Here is a 22,848-nt window from a genome sequence, read left to right on the forward strand (position 1 = left end):
AGCAGGGTTTTGAAGAGCTGCCTGAAATACTAGGGAGTAAACCAGGAGGATTATCTAGGTCTTGGCCTGCTTGCTGTGCACTGCTCTTGCCTGCTAAACTCCCCAGCAGCAGTAACATGGCTCGTGGAGGTGGCGTGCCATCGTTTGTCAACTCTCAGCACCTCAGCTCAGGTGTTGAAAACCTCGGGGGAAAATGCTGCTTTTGGGGCAGGGTCATGTTTACAGCACAAGTTGTGCTGGGGCAGAAAATGAGGGCAGGGCTTTGGCTTTCTGACCTGCAAAGGGCTGTGTTCCTGTACCTCATCTGTGCACTCCATGGGGGTGACCTCGGCCGGTTGTCTGTGGCAAGGTTAAATCAAACCTTCTCCCAGTTTCTGTTACCCAAGCTGTTGTTTTGTGATGGGCCAAATATTCTCTGACTGTGGATATCGCTGGAGAAAAAAGGCTGACGGAGAGAAATCGTGTCCTGTCATGCATGTGAGCAGCAGCTTGAATTAAAGGAAGCCACAAAGCTTTTACTGCAGGGAGGGGAAGGTAGGGAGAAGTGAGATGGGGCCAGGCCTGGTTTTTGCCAGGCTGTGGCTGCTGGAGCAAGGCCCTGACCTCTGTTTTGCAGGCTGCCTTGTCCTTAGTCCAGCCCATAAGCTGTGCTGTAAAGAAGGGTCTGCATGTGGTCATTAGGCATGAAAAATGCTGAGTGAGATGTGGGGCATTAAGCTCTTGACGGCCTGAGATACTGCAGCATTTAAACGTCTGAAAGGTTTTATTTCAAACTCTGGAGCACAGTAGGAACTTCAAAGCTATTGCTCTCAGCTGGTGCACTCTTTTCAGATGCAGAAAGGTTTCCATGGCCTGGCAGGTTGGCTTCTTCTGGAGTTAAAATTGGAGGTTATTTAATGCGCTGATGGGAAGTGGCCACTAAGTGGAAATAATTGTTTTAATATGGGTGTGTTAACCATCCCTGAGGTATTTTTATGAGTATCCTAGAACAGAATAGCATATTTCTTAAAGCTGGATGCAACCACTGCTCCACCTGGGAACAGTTCCTCCCCAGCAACAACACACAGCTATTCTTATAAAGGGAATTTAAACTTTAATTCATCTCTGCAAACTATAGGGCATATGGGAAGAAGAAAAATATAATTATCAGAGCTGGTATTAGCTGTGCTTCTGTTGTGAGGTGCAACCTGTGTTTAGACAGGATTTAGAGACCATTTAGAGCTTGTCACTACAGCTGGTCTCAGCTTTATTGCACAAGAAATGGACTTAAGTTTTAAATCTGAGCTGGCTTGCGTTGAGTTCATTGCTGGCAACAGATGCTGTGTTGGCAGCTGTGGAAGTCTCCTCCCAAAAAAACCCCCATATGAGTGAGTGTTGCAGGTCCTGGGTCCTGAGTTCAAGCCTGCTATAATGATTTTCCAGGCTGCTGTTCAGCAGCTCTGATGAAAAAGCAGGCAGGGGGCTGTGGTGGGACAGCACCTCACCTGCCAGGCTGAGCTTGCTTCCTCACAAGGCTTGAGAAATTTTCAACTTTGAGTCATCACCAACCTGACCAGAGATAAAAGGGTTGATGCCAGTGACTCGGTACCTGTTTTCTGTACTCTTTATCCCTGTGGTGGAGCAGGGTGTGTGTGGATGAGCTAAGACACCTCTGTGTGATGGATTGATTTGTAGGATCACGGGGTCAGCAGCAGCCTGTTCCAGAACCCTGCCAAGCTTCACCTGACTCTTGGGACGCTGGTGCTCCTGAACGAACAAGAGATCCAGAAAGCGTGTGACCTCCTGCAGCGATGCAAAGAGGACTTTGTGGAGTAAGTGGTGGGAAAGGGGTGTCATCACCAAGGCCTGCAGAGAGGGGAAAGCAGCACTCTGTCCTGACAAGGAGCAGCGAAGAGAAGAGCAGCTCAGTAGTCTCTCTGAACTCTAGAAATTTAAAAAGAAGGCTGACATTTTTCAAATGTGGCAGTAGAAATCACTGAGCAGCCACAGAGAGTCTTACTATAGGCTGAGCCATCTATAGCTCAGCTCAGACCCTCAGCATTCCCTGAAAACCTGCTCTGCTCACTTCCCTTCCTCACACACGTCCCCGTTCTTTGTGCGTGAGCAGTCTTAGCCGCTGTCCCCTGCCTGCTGCAGAGGGAGGGCTGAGCTCCCTTACCTTTGCACACTGCCTGCAGTGAGCTCTGGCACTTCCCTCCTGCCTCAGAGCAGATGCTGAGGTGTCCTTGACACGCATTCCTGGACGAGGGGAGCTGCGTGCAGGGGAGCCATCAGGAGCCTTGTGAGTAATCAGCCTGAAACGGTCCGTGCTGCTCTGGGAGCGCGCCTGCCTCGCTGCCTCTTAACACCAAGCTGCAGATGTTGGGGCTTTAGCTGCAAATGTGGTCCAGTGACACCGTAATTAGCTTATCTCTGGTCAGCTTAGTAATTGAAGATGGCCTGAGGGAGTGGTTTATTTATTTATTTCTGCAAAGCCTTTGCACACAGAGCACAGATCCTTTGCATTCATTTATTTGTTGCCTCGGTGCATGAAGAATTGGCCACGCTGTGCCAGCTAATATCTGTGGGAATTAATGCACAGCCAGAATTCATACCTCTGCCTTTAAAAGGATGGCTCCAGTTCAGCTGTTGAACAGAAATACAAGTGTGTTTCCAGGGGGAGGCTCTGAATGCAATATTTGGAAAGTGCCAGCTTCCTCATAAGTGGATTGAACTGATGCCGAGAAAATCATTGCTCCCTATTTCCTTTAGTGAAGGGAGAATCAACACTTGAAGGTAACCTTTAGTTTATTTCCCCTTCCACACCCAAGTAAATATGCTTGGAAAATTAATTAATCTCCCTTCCACCTACATAAACCTGCATTAGCTTTCATTTCCTTTTCTAAAGTGCAGGCAGTGACCTGTGAAGGTAGCTGTTACCTTTTTGACCCTTTTTAAAATACATGACCTTTAGTGCTGTTAGTGTGATGTCCATAATACATTTGTGCTGTTTCCCTCCCAGTAACTATACTGGGAAGGGAAATTACACTCTGCTTATTTCTCTTGGGAATCTTTGCTGAGAACCTCCAAAGCTGAACAGAAGCGAGCAAGGTCAGGGCAATGTCACACTCACCTTGCTAACTCAGCTCGTGGTGTTTGTTACATCTGCCTGCCCAGACAATCCCTGTTCTTTCCACGAGCCTTGGTGTTAAAGGAGGCATCACTTACTCTCATCCCAGCCTCCTGGGATGCTCTGCTGGGAAAGGCAAGGAGGCGGCATGTTGGGAAGCAGATACACTCTACAGAGCGTTTGCAGGTGTGGGAGTGCATATTATATCCTGCATGAAGAGCTGGAGCTGATTTTAAACCAGCTCTGTTTACTGGTTGGATGTTGCACCCAGAGCTGTGTTCTGTATCGAGTACCTTTCCCAGCAAAAATCAGAGAGCTGGAGACTTTATGGTTGGTCTTTTCACAGGGAGGCAGAAGCCTCTCTGCAATGAGAACTTGAATCATTTACTTCTGGTGGGTTTTTTGGCATGTGGATGTGCAGATCTTCATGTTGAGGTGGCCTGTGACCACTGACAAATTGACTTAATGTGTGTCTGAAACACCAAATGTATGAATTTAAATTATTTTACCACTTGGGGTGATAAGGCAATAGCAGCCATCGCCTTTTGAGTTTTAGGAATTTGGGAGACTTTTTGAGTTTGGGTTTTTTTAGTGCAAACAAGCTGAAAAATAGGGGACAGAAAAGAGCTCCTGAGTGGAGTTCACTGCCCCATAGACTCTGTATAACATTTAAGTCCCACTTAACATGCAATTAGTCAAATTTTGCCGTCTCACTATGGCAAGGAGAGTATCTAATCTCATTCCCATAGCAAACCCAAATATTTGGTGTGTGCACGAAGAGCACTCTGTGTTGCATTTCAAGAGCTGGTGTGATGTTTTACTTTTTAACATTAGAGATTTCTTGGGTTTTAGCCAAATTACTGGAGGCCAGCCCCTGACTGTGGAGGTGGCAGGAGTGGAGTACATGAACGATGACCCTGCCATGACAGACGTCCTTTACGCCAAAGTCCACATGAAGGATGGCTCAGACAGGTGAGTTCCCCATGCTCCTGTCTTTCATTCCTCCCCAGAGTGCCAGGGAAACCCTGTGGAGCTGGTGGGTGCTGCTGGCAGTCCTCAGGCCAGCAGTCACAAAGATGAAGTCATCCTTGCTTCCTGAACCTGTTAAGGCAGTGATGTGTTTGCTCTTTAAATCAGTCACTGGTGGTGCAGCTGAAGGATGTCGTTTGTTTCTGCAGCAGGCTGTCAGGTTGAATAATGGAGTCACGGCTCACACGGGGATAAGATGGCCAAGGAGATACTCCTGAGATGACTTAGAAGGCAGGATGATTTGGCCTCTACTGTCTAGTTCTTCAACCTGCAATCCAGATTAATCTGGACAGCCTGGTGTATTCTGCAGCACTTAATTATTCTTAAAAGCCAGTTAGCCCAGGAGGTCCTCAGAAGAGCATGACCTGATTACAGGACTTTTTGACTGGTTTGTGTGTCTGTAGCAGCCTGGAACGGGTGCTGGGTGTGAAATGTCTTTTGGAGCTGCTGCTGCAAAATCTCGAAGGCTGGTTGGTGACATCTTGAGTGTTTGTGCTGCTCACCACTGTGGCTGATGGCTGCAGCTCTACAAACAGCACTGCCCAGGATGTGGCAATGTCTGGACAACCTTCCTTCATCTTGTTTTTGGCAAGGACTACGTCACCAGTGGCAGCACCATCTTTTCTCTTGGTGCTTTCCAGAAGAATGAGGAAACACAGATGGGGCTTGGAGCACCCTGGTCTAGTGGAAGGTGTCTCTGCCCATGGCAGGGTTTGGCACCAGATGATCTTTAACACCTCTTCCAACACAAACCATTGTAGATTCTATGATTAACATAAGAGCTGCTGTACTCCGTGCTGCTGGTTGCCAGAAACAGGGAAAGGGAGTAGCCAAAAGAGCTTTACCTCCTGTCTCTGAGCCTCAGCCTTCTCTTTGCCTGACAGCACTGCCCTTTTGTTGTCTGTGCCCATTGCTAGAGGACAGCAGGAGCTAGCAGAGGAGCACGGAGCAGTGCAGCTGGAGGAGGGAGGCTGTGAGCAAGGACTGGCTCAGGGAAGAAGGGATATGTTCTGGCATATCCTTTCCCTGAGGGCTGAGGAGATGGAGGGGGGAGGCCCTGCTTAAAACCACACTTTGAAGGCTGTGTTGAAGTAAGAGATCGGAAGTGGGATAAGGAAATGAGTGGGAAAATGAAAAATGTAAGAACTGCTGAGAGGCAGTAGAAATTGAAGTATTTCCCTTTTCTTGGCTCTTCCACTTTGAAGTCTGTCCTACCCTGAAAGAGGTGAGATAAAAACAAGCGGGGTGGGTAGAGAACCAGGGCAAGGCAGAGATCAGCCAGGAGAGAGAGCACAGGGAGAAAGAGGGCAGAAGCACTTGGAAAGATGAGATGGAGACAGACACTGGATGACCCAAATGCCCTTCAGTAGGTTTTGTTGTAGAGAGCATCTAAAATATCAGCTCTGGGAGCTGAGGTCTGGGTCTCTTCTCCCGAGTCTGGCTCTCTCTGAGGTGCAGTGCTTGCCAGTCTGGTTGCATCTGAAAATAAGTCTGTGGCCTGAGGAGCTGGGAGAGGAATGGTGTAGAGCATAAGCAGGGCCTCAGTTGACAGTGATGTCTGCGTGCCTCTGGGGACAGCTTGAATTGTTGGTACTTTCACCGTGCTCTGTTTCAGATGCCAGCTGTATCCTGAGCGGTGAGAACCCACTTAGGTATAATTCTGGGGGAAGTGCTGATGTGCATCAGGGGTGGCAGAGCTGCTTTGGGCAGGGGAGAGAAGTGAGGTCTTCAAATCCACCTTGCCTTGAAACTGAAAACAGCACTCACCACCCCCCCCGGAAAGGACTGGTGTCTCCACTCTCCTTGACAGAGATCTGTTAGCTGAGGTTTTGACCAAAGCCAGACCTTGTGCTTAGCATGGCACCTGGAAACTGCTAGGCTTCTCTTCCACAGCACCTGTTTTGCTTTTTGCATAGCAGCAGGCTCAGGGAGGGCCAAGTAATTTGAAGTTTCAATCCTTGGTTCAGGCTGGTCCTGCCCTCACCTGCAAATTAATTCACAGAATCACAGAATAGACTGAGTTGGAAGGGACCAACTCCTTGCTCTGGCCAGGACACGCCAACAACACCACTCTATCCCTGAGAGTGTTGTCCAAATGCTCCTGGAGCTCTGGCAGCCTTGGGGCCAGTGACAATTCCCTGCTCAGTGCCCCACCACCATCTGGGTGAAGCACCTTCTCCTGATATCATTCATCTGGCATTTCTCCCCTTATATAGTTCCTTATCTATTAGCAAGCATCCAGAAAAAACATTTAGCTTTGCAGAGGGGAAAAAAAAAAGATATTTTTGTGTTGATGGAGAGCAGCTTTTCATGCCTTTGAGATTCCAGCAGGCACTGTGTTGGACTAGCAGTGATTATAAAGAGGGGACAAATGGTGATCTCTTTAGAAAACCTTGCTTTGTCTTCTGGCCTGGGACACAGATCATTGCAGAACAGCTCCTTGAACCTGCTGAAACCTGCAGTGCCTTGCTTAGGGAAATGGGAAAGCAGTTTCTGAGCTGCAAGGCCAGTACTAGAGGAGAGTAGGAGCCACATGGCTTCCTGTGCTGGATCAGACTGCTGCAGCCTGTGCTGGAGAGAGGTGTGTGCCTTCCTGTCTCATGCAAGATGTCCTGTTAGCTCTGTGTAGTTCCTGGCATGGCTGAGGGGTGGAGTTCCTTCCTGATCTTTGGATGATCTTGATCAGCTTAAGCTGTAAAGCAGGAGATTTGATTTATCCTGACTTAGCTTGCATAACTGCAGACAGAATTAGGGGTTGGCAAGCCCTTCTGCACATATAATGGCTCAGACTGAAAGAGGGATCATGCTCTGATGCCTCCCACATGGCAAATAATTTCCATTATAATTCATTCTAATTTGTTTTATTTCCTTGATTAACTTTATAACGTAATAAAGCACTATTTTCACTTGAGCTATTCTCTGTTAATTTGTTTTAGTATTGTCTGTAATGATATTCATTTAATCTTTGTCATTGCTAATTTTAAAAATCACTGAAGTAAAGCCAGAAAATAGTAGAAAGCCATGACAATTGGTTGTTTGAGAGTCTTGAAATGGTCACATGGGGGCTGGCAGCCCGTGAGGGGCAGTCCAAAGCCAGCAGTGGGGTCAGAGCTGGCATCCAGAGCGTGGCAGCCCCAGGCTCTGGGGATGGGCCACACTGCCACAGCTGAGACACCAACATGGAGCAACTCTCACGGAGCAGAAAGCTCTCTGATCCCTGGGACGTGCTGAGAGAAGCTCAGTTTCTCCTGTATAGACTTAATACCCCCTGGCTTTTTTTGTTTTGGAGATGGGAAGCTCTCATTCTGGCATATCCTCACTGCCTTTGGTAAGAATGAGGCAGAAATATTTGTGTCACAGCAGCAGCCTGGAAGTTCCTTCAGCTCCTTAGACATGAGTACATTGCTCTGATCCCTGCTCCTGCTATCTGTCCTAGGATGGGTCTGCCCTCAGATCCTGACAGTCAAGGCCAGACACAAAGGTGGGAATAAGTCCTTATTAAGGACTGGATTTTGCTTGCTCAGTAGCTCCAAAGCTGGACTGTTCACCAGAATGTGCTGACTGGGTTTGTGCACCCCCTGTCACCACATTCTGGGCTCTCCCAGAAAGCAAGCCCAGTGACTGGGTTGCTTTTCTGGGACAGAGAGGATCCAGGCTGCAGCAATCCCTGAGCAGATCCTCTGGGAGTCAAGGTGCCCAAGCCCCTGCGGGTGTGCAGATTTTAGCATTTGCAAGGAGAGTCACATTGTGTTTCCTGGCAGTAGAAAGATGCATCCTTCAGCTCCCAGTAACATCTGTCACTGTGAGCAAGCTCTCTGCTGTGCTAAATCTGCCCTTCCTCGTGGAATATTTGCAGCAGAAGCGATCACAGAGGAAGCTTTGCGCAACAGTCAGAACTTTTTGCATTAGAGCTGAATCCTGATGCCTCTGCTCGCTTTCCATCAGGGACTAGCTAGCTCCCTTTCCTGTGTGCATGCAGAGACTTCATTTCACACTTGCTGCCCTCCTGGCTGAAAAGCCAAAAGCTGATGATGCAGAGGCTCCTTGTTTTACATGGCTCTGTTCTTTCTCTTGGTGCCTTCCCAGATTGCAGATGGTCGCTGATCAGCTGGTGGAGCGGTTTGTGGCCTCTGGCCTGATGCTTAAAGAATGGGATAGGGTGAAGCTGCATGCCACAGTCATGAACACTCTCTTCAGGAAAGATCCAAGTACGTACAGAGCCTTCATCCTTGCTGCTAAATGCATTTAAAGTAATCCCATTCCTCAGCAGACACTTTTGTTGTTTGCTTTTTCAGTGTGGTTTTTTCTTACCCCACAGGGCTGGAGGGGGGAGATGTCTGCAGATAAAACCCAGAAGAAAATTTAAAATGCAATGAGCAAGAATCATAGATTCAAAAACTTGTCACCTAGTAGCACTCATAGTATTTGGGCTAGAGAAAAATACAAGTTCAAGTAGAATCATAGAATATTCTGGGTGGGAAGGGACTCACGTGGATCATCCAGTCCAGCTCCTAGCCCTGCCCAGGACACCCCAACAATCCCACCCTGTGTCTGAGAGCATTGTCCAAACACTCCTGGAGCTCTGGCAGCTTTGGAGCTCTGACCATTTCCTGGGGAGCCTGTTCAGTGTTCCCTCTGAGGGAAGAGCTTTTTCCCAATATCCAACCTCCCCTGGCATAGACCCAGCAATGCCCCTGGGTCCTGTCCCTGGCCACAGAGAGCAGAGGTCAGAGCTGCTCCTGCACTGCCCTTTGTGAGGAAGCTGCAGACCCTGGGGAGGTCTCCCCTCAGCCTCCTTCAGGCTGAACAGAACAAGTGACCTCAGCTGTTCCTCATGGAGGTGAGATCTTGGGCTCTCTGTGTCCCAGTGTTAAAATGAAACTGGGTAACAACTCCATGTGTTGTGCTAACCTTCAAACAAGATGAAAACATAATCCTCTTTGGCTAACTTAGAGATTGCCTATTTCTTCAGGAAAGCAATTCCATTGTCTTTCTCCTTAAATCAGATGCAGACGGCTGCAGAGCTGAACGCGAGCTATTCTTGAGTGTATGGCGTCTGCTGTCTCTGCCAAAAGATTGTCTGCTCTGGCTGTCTGTAGCATCGTTCTGATCACATTACTTTATAAAGCAGCCCTAAAAGCATCATCTTAGGGGAGGAGCAGTGTGTCACAGCCTGGTTGTCCCTGTGCAAACGTGCGTGCTCTGGCACAGTGGCCCCTGTACTGCAATAGGTTGTGTCAAGAATTCTTTAGTTGCTGCCTCTCTGAATCTCTGCGGGGACTGTGGTAACAGCAGGTGATTTGTGTCATCGTTTTCTGGGCAGCCTTTGGTCTGACTGCTGCCGAAGTCAAACATACCCAGGGCATAGAAACCCTGTAAAGATGGGGTTCAGCTCTCAAACCGAGCCCTGAAGATGTGATCCCAGAGTGCTGATGGGAGGGAGGCACACGGGCAGTTAGGTCTGGCATCCCGAGTCTATATCCTGCACAACCCCATGAGGCACGCGAGGCATTCGGACACAATGGGGAGAGCATTCCGCCAGCATTCCGCAGGCAGCCATACAAGTCGCTTTGTATTCCATACAGGATTTGAACAGCAAGCTGGATGTGAGTGGGACTTCATAGTTAATGATGGAGATGAAAAAGAAATACTGAATATATTCACCGAGCGAGGCAAAGGTCCCGTGGAACGGGCAGATCATGTACTTGGGGATTTATATAAAAAGCCAGACGTGCTGTGGGGAGATGGATCTCAGACGTAGGCTTTTGGCAGCTGCTGTAGGCCTGGGTTGCTATTCTGAATGTCTCTGTGTGTGTGTGGCTGCGTGCCCACCCCGCAGAAGCATCCACACCACACGGGTGGTGCAGGCAGCAGAGGTTTGTGGCGGTGCCGTCCGCGTCCCGCCTGGCATGGTGCTGGCACGCTCAGCCTGGAAGTTGGTGCTGTTCCAGGCCACGCAAGAGCTGTCTCTCACGCTGACATGGCAGGGTGTGGGATGAAAACGAGCCAGAGAGAGAAGCAGGTGTGTTGCATTGAGCAGTCAGCCCTACAGAATCACCACGGCAGTAGCTGTGATTTAGGGCCTTTCCTCCAGGTAACAGTGATCCCAATGGAGGCACCAGTTCCAGCCCTTTTCCTCCTAAAATTCAAGTGGAAGTGGGGTTTTCTGCATTGGTTTATTAGCTGGCAGCTGATTTTGGGGAGGGACAGAGTGGGAGGGTGAAGTACAGCATGCAGAGGTCTCCCATCTGAAGTTCATTCTGGTGGTGGCTTTTCTCTCTACAGCTGAAGAACGAAACAACACAATGACTGGTAAATCATCTTTCAAGGAGAGGGAGTCATTTAATGGCCAAAATATCCTCAAGGTCAGTATGAAACAATTAGGGAAATGGAGCCAGCTATGGATATTGTATAGCCTAAAGAGGTCAAAACACCTCTTCAAGACTGCTTTTGTCTCAGGCTTATGGGATCTCCTGAGGGCTGGGTAGGGTGGGGAGGGGAATCTGTTTAGAAAATAAACAGTCCAGATCACTCATAATTGGGAGCATTACAGTATTTAACAGGAGCATTCCTAAAGCTGCTGAGGCTCAGAGCAGGAATATGAAGCACGAATGCTAAGTGGGTGTTCGTGTTGTCGTTTACTTCACTCCTGTTTTACCCTGGAGACTCAGGCTCGAGTTGATTCTCAGCCCACCAGAAAGAAGCACTTCGTTGCTCTTGTTCTACTCATATATATTTATGAAACTAAACCCCACTCTGATTTCACTTACTGTTTTCTTGCTGTTTTTAATCTCTGCTATTGATTTGCTCCAGAAAAATAGCGGGTAGTGGTAGGGAGTCCCACCAGGATCTGAGGGCTTTGGCAGTGATCAGAGGGTAGAAAACACGATCCCCCAGACTCTGGAGGTTGGGTAAGGCTCAAAGGGGAAGCATGCTGCAGACTCCCAGGCTTTGCCAGCCAGGTTTGGGACTGCAGACAGCCTCTGCTGTTCATCCAGATGGCTGTGGCAGACTGGTGCCGTGGTGCTTGACCCCTGCAAGTGTCCAGAGAGAAAAGAGACACACAGAGGAGCAGAAATGGAAAACAGCACTGGCTTGTAAGCAAATCTGCAATCCTCATTGTGTTGAGAGGATTTGTTGCAGGCTGCTCTGATAAGAGGGAGTGAGGACAATGCATGGATACATTTGGGAACGGTAAGAAGATATTCTGGCAACAAAGAGACGAGAGAGGATACAGGCTGAGTGGGAGCTGGACAACCCAGAAGGACTTCAGAGCCCTCCCAGAGGAGGGGAAGAGTGCGCTTTATTTGTATTTACAGTTTTAATAATGTATCAGGCAGTGAATGCAGGGGGATGTGAAGGCAGGGAGTGGAACTGATTGATCTCTGTGCAGAGGACAAACAAAGGGACAAAATTAGGTTAAGCTCTCATTGTCCTCAAACGGTCTGTGCAAGCATGGTGTCATGACTCAGCGTCACCACGTGTTGAGTGTGCAGTGTGAGACTGCAGTATTGCAAGCTGGAGCAGGGAAGCTACAGCCCTGGTCCCTTTTCTTGATGTGATCTGCAGTTTTGGATAGCTCCAAGTGTTGGGAGAGCCAGCTCTGGAAGGGGGAGGAGATGTGTATCAGGAGCCCCGAGTGCCTGCAGGCCTCTGCTTTCTCTTGCCTGTGTTAAACTTGTCCTCAGGCTTTAAAGACACATAAAATTAAACTCTTCGTCTTCCTCCGTGCTCTCATCCCAAGCCGTTGGTGACTGAGAAGGTATTAACGGTGCTCCCTCTGCTGGTCACACCATTTGTGGGGGCTGAGGACCTGGGGAAGGGTCTTGCCGTGCTTGGAAGTGCAACTGCTCTTCTTCTGAGGCTCCTTCTTATTCTTGATGCTCTCAGAAATATGAGCCCGATGCATTTTTAAAGCTCCTAATTGATTTTGTACTGACGTAGAGCCAGAAGAGCTGCTGGCTGTTTGGACTGCTGGTAATTACTTCAAAGCATGTCTTGCCACAAGAAATGTCATCCTCCTCTCCCACCTCCACTACATTTCCTAACCTGCCCGCTTCGTATTTCCCTTTGGTCTCCCACGTGCCTGCAGCAGAACGCCCGTTGGCATTAATTAATTACATGAGTCATAAATAGCTCCAGGCTTCTTACCGGAGGAGCCCAGCCTCAGTGAGCCACTGATGCATTCCAGCATGACCTTGCAGGGACGTGCCAGTTCCCTCCCAGCCTGCTTTTATATCCATTATTTATCTTGTGCCGGGGAGGCTGCCCTCTCGCAGAGTGGCTTCGTTAACTTTTGCACCAGCATCTAAACGCTGTTAATGAATATGGCTGCAGTTAGGCAGGCTGGTGGGAGGGAGAGCCATGTGCCCTGCATGTGATTCCAGGCGGTGGGACTGCGCTGAGTGGCTGTGTTCCCACTTGGAACGCTAACAAAGCATGGCTGCTGGTAGGAGGGTAAGTGGGAAAACTCAGGTTTCATCGCTCTCATTCCCATTGTGCAGGGACAGAGGCTCAGGGCAGGACTGGAGCTGTCAGAGCAGGGAGCACGATGGAAGTGCTGTGGCTGTGCTACTCCAGGCTGAGGCTCCCCGTGGTCAGAGCTGAGGGTTGTGTGTGTGTATGTGTGTGTGTGTGTGTGTGTGTGTGTGTGTGTGTGCAGATGCGCTGGCAGCACATGTTTGCTGATAACATGCCTGCGCTACACCAGGCTCCAGCTGGTATTTTGCTTTCAGCTGAACTAATCGGAATTTTATTTAATAATCCTTTGTTCTACCCGTTCCACAGAGTTTAAACATACACTCCTATTTGTGCTAATAAATGGTTGTGCAGGCCGGTACCTTCCCACACTGCTCAGAAAATAGATCCTGTAGGATAACTTGCGTTTGGGAGTTTAAATTACTTCTGTCTTGAAGAATATCCCTAAAAAAGGCTTCCTGGCATAGGTGCAGCTGAGAGCCCAAGGGGCTGTGTGACCCAATGGATTTATGTCCAACAAAGCTTTGACTTTGCACTTCTCTAATCTAGTCCCAAAAAGCTGGGGATGCTTCATGGACCGCTTCATACGGAGAGATACAGATTCCTTCTAGGCAAAACCGTGCTCTAGTCAGGAGAAATCTCTCAGAGAACGGAGGGAGGAGGCAGCAATTCCTGGCTGGAAGGCCCTGGGCCTGGAGGAGAGGCCGGGTTGGCAGCTCCCTGCCGTGTTCCCCGCCGTGTCCTGGCGGTGGCCGCGTGCCCTGCGCCGCAGCTGGCACAGCGCTGGCACGGAGGCGGCCGGGACAGCTGCCGGCATCTCCGGAGACGAGGCTGCGCTGCCTCCGGGCTTTTATTTATTTTTGTTTAGTGAGGGGAAAAAAAAAACCCAAACCAAACAAAAAAACAACTAAAGCTGCAGGGAATAAATAAAAAGGAAAAGAAATGTAAAAAGCCCAACTGGCCAAAAATTTCTGTTGCACGTTTAAGGGAAAGGAAGAAAAACACCTGGGCTCTCACTGGGTCAAAATGGAATGGATTTTGGCTTGTGTTGAGGTCTGAGATGTAAATGAATGGCCTTTGCCACGTTCAGACAAGAAGGAAACAAATTTTGAGTGCAGAAAAAGCTGAAGCCTGCCGCTTAGCACAGATCCGTGCATTAACAGCTTACAAGATTAAATATTGCGGGAACAGCTACAGAGGTACAGCAGCAGAAAGCTGCACATCTTATGTCTTACAGCATTAGGGGAGACTTTAAGCTGGGATGGAAGACTGGGAACGGGATCAGCCAAGGTGGTGACACATGCTGGCGTGCCCTGGTCCAGCAGTGGGGCTGCAGGAGTGCCCAGGGAGGGCTTCTAGGTCACATAAGGCATCATTTGATGAGGCTCCTTCTCTTTCGAGGCCTGCAAGAGTGTACTGAGTTATGGCACTGAAACTGCTTTCACTGGGAGCAGGGGGAAAGTGCATTTACTGGCCAGTGGTGTTCCCTGTCACTGTGCCTGTCCTGCTGGGTAGGAGAAGTGCAGAGGCTGTGCCATGCAGCAGTTCAGCTCAAAACATCTGATGCAATGCAGAGGTGCAGTGGAAAAGAAAAACCTTGGCCTGAATAAACCCCTGACCCCTCAAAATACCCCAAGCCCACCAAGCTCTAAACAAATGAACACCTGCCCCTGTGTAGGGCCAACTCCACTTGCAGATGGAGGAGTGTGTCTCGTGTTCTGCAGCCATTGGAACCCAGGCCTTTTGTGTAATTTTTGTTTGTGGGTTTAAGGAGGCTGAATCTTTTCCTGACGTGTTTCTAAGCTGAGGTGAAATAAAAGAGCTAAAGAATGAGCTGGTGTTAGGTGAGGATCAAGACTGCCTGGTGTTCAGAAAGGGTAAGAACACCTTGTTATCCTCAGCGAGGTGGTAAAGATGTAGATCCAAAGCAGGACTGACAGCTGGAACAAATACCTAACAGGAGGTGGCTGCTAGGGAAGTTTAGAGTTAAAAATACCAAACAAAAAATCCACTGGGGCAAGGAGAGACTGAGTAAGAGATCGTGGTGCAACATCAGTATCTCAGAAACAAGCCAGTGCTTTCCTCACCTCGTTTTTACAGAAGAATCAAAAGCAGAAATGAAAGGCTGTGATGCCACTTTGCAGAGGGGAGAATTCCTGCCATTACCAAGAGGTACCGGAACAATCGAGGGGGCTCAGCAGTGAGCAATTAGAGCAACAGTGGGATGGGAGGATGTGACAGTTGAGCAGATGAGACTGGAGATCAGTTTGTATAATCATGGGGGGAAAAAAAAAAAGAGATTAGATTGGGTTTGCTGTGAAAATGCTTTCCTGCGAATTATATTCTTCAGAGGGAGAAAAAGCCATATTCACGTTATTTGCATTTGATGAAACAGAAATCTCAAGTGGCATTTGAAAAATGAGAGTAGACAAAGGAGGGAAAAGATCTTTGTTGGAGTGTTTGGGCCTTGGAGGCAGAGTTGGAGGTTTTGGGGGAAGGCTGAGCCACTGCACTGAGGAGAGCACACTGCAGAAGGTTTGTGCTGCTTTTGCATGACAGAGATCTCTGGTGACCTTACCAAGAAAAGAAGCCTTTTTTTTTTCTCTCAGAGGTGCTCTACACCCCTCTGACTAATTTTAGCAGGAATTGTGACTGCTGGAAGAGGGTTTGTTGAGAGTCTCTGAATCCTCTTGTCCCTGCACCGCTGCACTCCAACCCAGGCCAGCAGCTGAGCCTTTTGGAGGTTCTGTGGGTGCCTCTGCCTCCCACCCGGTGAGCATCCCACCTCCTCACTTCCCAGATCCCTGTTATGCCACCAGCCAGCCAGGACAGCGTCACCTCTTCGATCTTAAGATGACTTTTCTCTGTGGAGCTGCCAGGGGTTGAATTACAGCAGCGCCTTAATAGAAGGCAAGGACCCAGCAGATTAAATGCAAAAAACCCCAACCCACTGATTAGCAAAAGTAGGCAGTTCATCCCAAAGGTGCCATGACCCTTCTGCTGGATAATTTTCTGTGTCTGTCTGAATTAATTTACTGGCTCTGTAGCTAGACTCCTCCTCTTGGTGTTTGATGGGCATAATGAGAGGTCACTCTGAGGGGAGCTCCTTGTCCTGGTGTTCCCGGATGCGTCTCAAGCCTCCTGCCATCTCTGCAGCAAAGCCAAAGCCCAGCTCTTAGAAACTGTTGCTGCATTTGCTGTAATAGGAGCCGTGGGAATGAGGCTTCTGTGGAGAAATGCAGTGTTTGATTATTAATTTCTTTAAGTTGTACTGTAAATCCCTCACATTTGAGGTGTAGGTCCAGGGTCTTACCAGATCCTTGAATTTGCTGAAAGGGTTTTTATTCTTGTCTGAAAGACGTGCAAAAATCTGGTAACCTCCAAATGTCCCACTTGTATTTGTTTCTTAGTTTGCAGAATGCCTTTCACCATAGCAACTGGGGTTTGATTTCCTGAAGCACATGAATTTTCATGGATTTGTGATGGGGGGAACAGACCCAAAACTGTGAGCTAAAGCAAAGGATTTGCAGCGTGGCAGTGGCAGGAGCACCACTAGATTTGGCTTCTGAGAGTGGGGGGGATCCTGGAGGGAGGGGAATTCAGCTGAACAAAGGCCTGCACCCAGCCCTGAATGGTTCTATTTGAAAAAAAATCCAGCCTGACAGATTAATTTAGACTATTGCTGAATGTCACCCTCCCCACTGCTGCATCACCCTCTGGCAGCTGAGGTGGCTTTGCTCCAATTTTATGAAGAGCTGAGGTTTCACATGGCAGCAGTCAGAGAAGGATCAGCTGCTTCCATATTCACAGAGCTAGAAACCTCGTCCTCATCCCACCTGTGGAGGTCAGGAGGGTGTTAGGGCAGCATGAAATACACTCTGAGGTCTGCAGGTGAAACCCAGCTGGGGAGAGGCAGGAATATTGCACAGGTGAGTAGGAGGGAACAGAGCTCCAAGCAATGTTGGGAAATCAGGAAGAAGCAAACAGGCAGCTGCGAACAAGGACAGGTCCAGGAGGGAGGATGGAGAATGCCTCAATACCAGCCCAGCAGGCCAGGCTCTGGCTTGTGGGGGGCTGCTCCAGACTGAGTCAGTCTGTGGAAATAAAATAAAAAGACAAATGTCTTTAAAGTAAACCTCTGACTACGCTTAGCTGAAGGTTTTGGTTACCATGGATGGGTGCAAAGAGTCCAGGGGACAACAGTAAGATAATTGGAAGGGTAGAAAATGTTTGCAAGCTGGGGCTGAAAGAGTTGATTTGAGGCTGGTAAAGGGAAGGAGGACAGCACATAGGAAAAACTCTTGAAGCATGGGAATGCTTTTGCCAGTAGTGGATGATGAAGTGATAAATAATGGGCTTAAATTGAAGCAAGGGATTAGGAAAACCCTTGTAAAGGGGAGGATAAGGAAGCACTGCTCTAGAGGAGCTGGGAAAAGGGGGTCCTGATTGTTTTGAGGGAGCAGAGATGTAAATTTAGGATCTGCCATCACCAAGCTTCTCCTGCCTTGGAGAAGGGGAGGATGGTGGAGCCAATGACCTTCACTGATCCTTTCTTCAGTTTGTCACTTCGTGAGTCCTACATGGAATGCATGCAGAACACCCATGAGATGGCATCTGTGAATGTACCAAGAGCTTCTTGGCGTTTACATGGCATTTACTTTGGCTCAGGAAATAAAAATATATAAAGGAAACCTCCCATCATGCGCCGTGGAGCTTTCTCTGTGAACTTGCTGCTTCTTATATTGGTGGTACTTTGCCAGAGAGAGATGGTCATGTTGTTTCCAAGGCACTGCACCAGAGATTTAATGGTAAGGGATTTTCCTGTGTCATAGAGGAGATAGCCCTGACTTGGGTATCTCCCAAAAGAGAGGCCACTGGGGCTTTTATGACACAAGATTTTCTCCCTCCTGAAGTCTGCCTGCTTTATTCTCCCTAAGGGAGATGAGGTGAAAAGGTCTCTGCTGCTGCCTTTTATATCTTGCCAGAGGCTGGAAGAAAAGGAGAGGGGAAGGGCTGTTCCTTGCATTATCCATGTGGAAGGACTGGATGCTATATTGGGGATGGAGAGACACTCCAGAGCCAGCTGCACACTTGCAGAACAGAACAATCTGCAGCCTTGTGCTGGTGGTGACAGCCAGGTGACAACCACTCTCTCTGTCCTTCCTCCCTGTCTTCCACCCTCTGCACAACATTTTCCAAGACTGTAACACCTGAACAGCCTTGGAAATATTGAATTCCCAGCCAGCCATTCTTTAAAAAGCCATGGAAAGGAAGCAGTTGCTAATTTGAGGAGGAGGTTGGGAATGCTGGGAAGAGCCTCCTCTCTGGATGAATGCCTGCCTACCTGCTTTTCCTATGCTTCTCATGCATTATTCCTGGCAGGCTTCCAAGCACAATGAAATCTCTGACAGATAATCATTGGCAGAGTGGTGTCCAGGGTGAATAACACAGGAATCAGGTATTTCTTTTTTTGGCACCAAATTGTTTCAGGAAATTTTGAATGTCAAAAATAGAAGGAAGAAGAATCTACTTATTTAGCAAAGTCCCCAGATCTTGACAATTTGCCTGGTTATTTGTCATCTTCTGAGAGCCACCAGGTGATTTGGTTTTGGGGTTTGTCTGTCGTAATTTGGGGGAGTTTGGGTCACGACTGGGATGGAGTTTGGTGAATTTTTTGGGATGAGGAAAAAAGAGCTCTGCCAGCACATACTGCAACCTGGGAGCTGTGGCAGCTTTGGAGATAACAGCCTTCTGGAGAGGTCCTGGCAGGTCTGTGTGGGAGGCTGCAGGACTGAGGTGCATTAAACAAGTAGGTGGAATCCCAAAAGCAGGATTGGAGTCTGTGGTTTGTGCCAGCAAAGGAGGGTATGCAGAGGAACTCGGATGGACAGAGTTCCCTGGAGTTCAGCCCACTCTCTTAGAGCCCATCAGTGTTTCTGAGTGTTACTTGCACATTTCAAAATTTAATTTTTTAAGATTTTTAATCTTGCCATGTTTTTGCCACTTCCTCCCATCAGTCCTTTTTGCCTGGTGCTGGGTATCAGTAATCCAGCACTCTGCCAAGCAGTCAGTGCCTTCCTGTTGTGTCTGGCATGGGAACTGCGCATTGTGCTTTAGCCAGATGATTTGGAAGGGTGATTGTTCCCTGCTCTTCTCCAGTGTTTTCCATCCCAAGCTGTGGGATACAAACTTTAATTCAAATATATCATCCCTTACGAGATGGAGAAATTTCCAGGGGAGAGCGCAGAAAGTCTGCAGACAAACAGGTTTTGTTGCTCTGTGTTGAGGCACCTCTTCAGAAACGCCGCTTAATTTTTCTCCATGCTTGTCAGCGGATGCCTGGGATTTTGTTTGTTCCTCCCCTTCCCTGGAGGGATAACAGCACCATAAAATGCTGATTTCCAGCGGAAATCTCCCAGCTTTCCGAGCCTGTTCCCTCGTTGCTCCCGATCGGGACGCGCTGGGGCTGTGCTGCCGGCGGGCGAGCTGGTGAGTGTTGTCACTTTGTGCGGAGCAGCTGAAGCTGTAAAGCCTCCAGCTCCTCCAAAGCCTCCCTTTAATCTCCTGCTTGGAGCTCTCCGTGCGCTGCCGTGGGCTGCCAGACCCCGATTCCCAGCGCTGGGTTGTCCGTCAGCGTGATCCTCCTGCACGTGCTCTACCATGGAGGCCAGTGGTGCTCAGCCTGTTCACACCCTTCCTGCATGAGATCCTGGGGTGGATAAACATCTTCCACCCAGGAGAGACGGCAGAGGAGGGATTGCTGGCGTCCCACCCTCAGCATGGACCGGGCAGAGGGAATGACAGCGAGCTCATCCACAGCCATAGGCTCCTGGAGCTACGAGCGTCCTCCTCCCAGCCTCTCCAAAGTTGTTAATTTCTGTGTTTGTTCCAGATATGGAAAACAGGACCCTCCCTCAGCTCCCTGCCGAGGGCAGTGGGGTTTGTGAGGCGGATTGTCACAGGCTATAATGACATTACACGGCGCTGCTCGCCCGCAGCGCTGAGTCACCAGGGACAATTTTGGGCTGTTGATCTATAATAGCCCAGTCCTAAGGCACTGCTTTCTGGGGCTGGAGTTCACAGCAGAACTCCCTGCAGTCCAGGGAGGTGTGTGTGTGTGTGTGTGTGTGTATATCCATTTTATCCCCTTGTTAGTGGGAATTTTTAATTGGAAGGCATTGCAGTGGGTTGTTTTTCCCTCAGCATATCCGAGGTTCTCAGCAGAGCTGCTTGGACTTTTTATTGATTCAGGATGGGTCTTTTTTTGGCTGACTACTGTAAACGACGTAAGGCTTTAAAAACTGATCAATAATCCTGATGGTAGTGGCAAAATCCAGGCCAAGGCAGCGTGAATGCAAGCCAGAGATTACGTGAAGGAAGTTTTAAATACCTCTGACTCCCTTCCTTTCCGTGGACTTACTTTGTCCTCCCACTTCCCAGTGCTTCTTCAGCCGAATCCATTAATATTTCTCATGCTTGTTGAGCCCGTGACGGGTGATTTAAAAGCCCCGGTTTGCGTTGGCACCTCCGCTCTTCATAACCCGAGCTGAAACACATCGCTGCTGTCCTTATGTGGATTAGCTGTGATTTATTGCTGTTGTTCCCAGGCTGGAACACAGAGGTGCTGTCTCATTCCAGGAAGGTTGTCTGTGGGAAGCGAGCCCCCCGAGGAGGACAGCTTGACAAACACCCGCGCTTTGGAACACGACATCATTTAGGCGCCTGTTTTAACTTCTTCATTGAGGAGTCATCCTCCTCCTTGCCTCAGCAAAACCTATTTTACAGGCTTAAAAAGGGGAAGAAAATGTGGCAAAAAGGCATCCTGGGTTTGATCTGTTGCTCTGCCTTTGATAAGGAAGTTGTTGTGGTTTAAGGGTTGAAGTTTGTACGAGCGGGTTTGCAAGGAGCAAGCGGTTTGATATGTGATTCCATCTCGCTCAGAACAAGTCTCCAACCTCTTGCCTTCCTTCAGAAAGTGGTTGTCTCATCCCAAGGGAGGTCTGCTGGGTAATTTGTGGGTAACTGAGGGGAACAGACCTCAGAGGGAGAAGGGTTTCCAGCATCTGAACAAAATTGTCTTAAATGGGAGAAAATGTGGTGTCAGAAATGACAGTGGTGTTGCTGGCTTTTCCTGCCTCATGATAAACGACTTTGGGAGGAGAAGTGGAGGAAAACTTGCTTTCTGGGAGCTACCACAGGCCTTTCATCATGTATCCTTGGACTTAGTCCCCAGGACAGGAGAGGGAGAGAGAGGAGCACTTGGGCCTACGGTAGTTTGTAGGCAGACCTGTGAAATGTGAGTTATCCATCATCCAGTTCTCTTCTCTTGGGAACTCATGGCTTTTGGCCTGGGCAGTGTGGCTGTATTCTCTGCCATCCCCCACAGATCCTGGGATGCTGCTCTGCCACTCTCCAGGCACCTGCTCTGTCCCCGTGGGAGTTGCAGGCATCCTCACTGAGTGTTTCCCAACCTTTGGCTGTGGCTTGTAAGGCAGGACATATCCCTGGAGCATTTTCTTGGAGGTGCTGGGTTTGGGGTTAAAAGTTAACAGTGCTCTTTCCTTATTCTATTCTAATTCAATTTGGGAAGGCAGCAGGGAGACAGAGGGCACTTAGTCCTCTAAGTGCTATTCCCTTGATGGGAGTTAGTAGCTTGCACTGCATGCGTGGTGTTGATTCTGTAAGCTGACCTTTACCTCCATCAGGTTCATTCTCATTTATAATACTTCTAAAAAAAAATCCTAACCTCCATCCTCTTATTTATTCCTTGGGCATCGAGGACATAAATCCTTTGGCGTGTTTGGATTTATAGAATTACTGTGCTTTTGCTGAGCCTCGCGTCCCACTCCAATCAAATGACACGGCTCTGCGGGCAATTGCATTTCTCCTCCCCTGCCTCCCTCCTGACTGCTCCTGATCCACGTCTCCTCGTGTTCCCTGCAGCCTTTTCAGGGCAAAGTGGGCCCTTGGCAGCTGTAGGAAAGGATGGGAAGGGGAATCTGCCAATCTTCAGTTGCTTCTGAAGGGCAGGAACCTCCAGGTACCTTCTTTCCTGGTGCGGAATGAAAAAACGCCAAGATGCTTTCCCAGGAGGCATTTCATCAGCTGTGCTCCAGGGCTCCTCCGAAACCAGAGCGTTTCCGTGGTGGCTGAGGAGAGGGGGGAGTTATAAATATCTTTCTTGGCTCTGCTTGGCTTCTCCTCAAGATAAATAGAAGTGAAAGTCAAAAGCAGAGGCTTGGCTCTCTTCAGTCTCTTCCCGAGTCCCCAGGGACCGGAGTGCAGGATGCTTTCGTGATGGGAAGCCACTTCCTGGTGTCTCAGAGGTCTTGGAGGATTCCTGGTGTCTCAGAGGTCTTGGGGGATGATGTTTGAGGGTCTTCTCTCCACACTGCCTGAGGCAGGTCTCAGATATGCAGTGATCTCCGTGCCTGGAGTCCGGTGGCTTCTGCTGTGGGAAGCCTCAGGGGGAGCACAGGAGCGTCGGTGAGAAGCCGGCCTGAAACAAGAGCAGAGAAAAGTGTCTGTGGTTGTCCTCTAAATCTTGTAGCATGTTTACTCTCAGAAAGTACAGCCACATTACCAAAAATCAATAGTTCTAGCAGCGTTCCTCCCTGGGAAACACACAGCTGCTCGAACACACGGGAGGTGGTGAGTCTTATAAAAGCCAAGGGAATACAAAGTGCTTTGGTACAATGGCTTTGCTGCACTTTTAGCAGTGGACAAATGGAGGGCCCTTGACCTGGGCAGTGTCCTCTGGGGCTTCCCAGTCATCCTTCTGCTGTGATGTGCCTGAGGCAAGCAGGGCTCAGGGTTTTTCTCATTAACTAATTTTGGCTTTGAAGTACATGAGTTTAGTAGGAAAAACAGGTTGTGGTGTGCAGCAGTAACATAAACAAAACTCTTCTTCTGGTTATTTTGTGGAAAAGTTTGACTTCTAGCGCTGGTGATGGGGTCTGGCACATCCCAGCATTTAATTTGTTTTCTTCACGGAATCCTGGAATGGTTTGTGTTGGAAAGGATCTTAAAGTGCACCTCGTTCCATCCCTCTTGCCATGGGCAGGAACACCCTAGACCAGGGTGCTTTGAGTCCCATCTAATCTGGCCTTGCACACTTCCAGGGACAGGGCAGCCACAGCTTCTCTGGGCACCCTGTGCCAGGGCCTCACCACCTCAATATTCTTCCCAATATCTGAATCCTCTGGCAGTGGGAAGCCATTCCTCTTTGTCCC

General features: G+C 48.9%; 1 protein-coding gene across 20 annotated transcripts in view; it reads left to right on the forward strand.

The window, feature by feature from the left end:
• The window catches only part of ASCC1 (activating signal cointegrator 1 complex subunit 1), a 34,256-nt gene that overhangs the window by 9,579 nt on the left and 1,829 nt on the right, over positions 1-22,848 (forward strand). For 7 of the 20 annotated variants that reach the window (XM_023930092.2, XM_086899988.1, XM_086899987.1 and 4 more), the window contains 4 exons: positions 1,675-1,811; positions 3,962-4,081; positions 8,225-8,346; positions 10,424-10,503. In XM_023930092.2, coding sequence (XP_023785860.1) covers positions 1,675-1,811; positions 3,962-4,081; positions 8,225-8,346; positions 10,424-10,503 — 459 coding nt within the window. Of the gene's footprint in view, positions 1-1,674; positions 1,812-3,961; positions 4,082-8,224; positions 8,347-10,423; positions 10,504-10,691; positions 10,904-13,165; positions 13,568-17,174; positions 17,313-22,848 lie in introns of those variants that run through there. The other 13 variants (XM_086899998.1, XM_086899983.1, XM_086899985.1 and 10 more) reach the window with 4 other exon arrangements.

Source organism: Cyanistes caeruleus, chromosome 8 (assembly GCF_971803275.1).
Source record: "Cyanistes caeruleus chromosome 8, bCyaCae1.hap1.1, whole genome shotgun sequence".
Taxonomy (NCBI): domain Eukaryota; kingdom Metazoa; phylum Chordata; class Aves; order Passeriformes; family Paridae; genus Cyanistes; species Cyanistes caeruleus.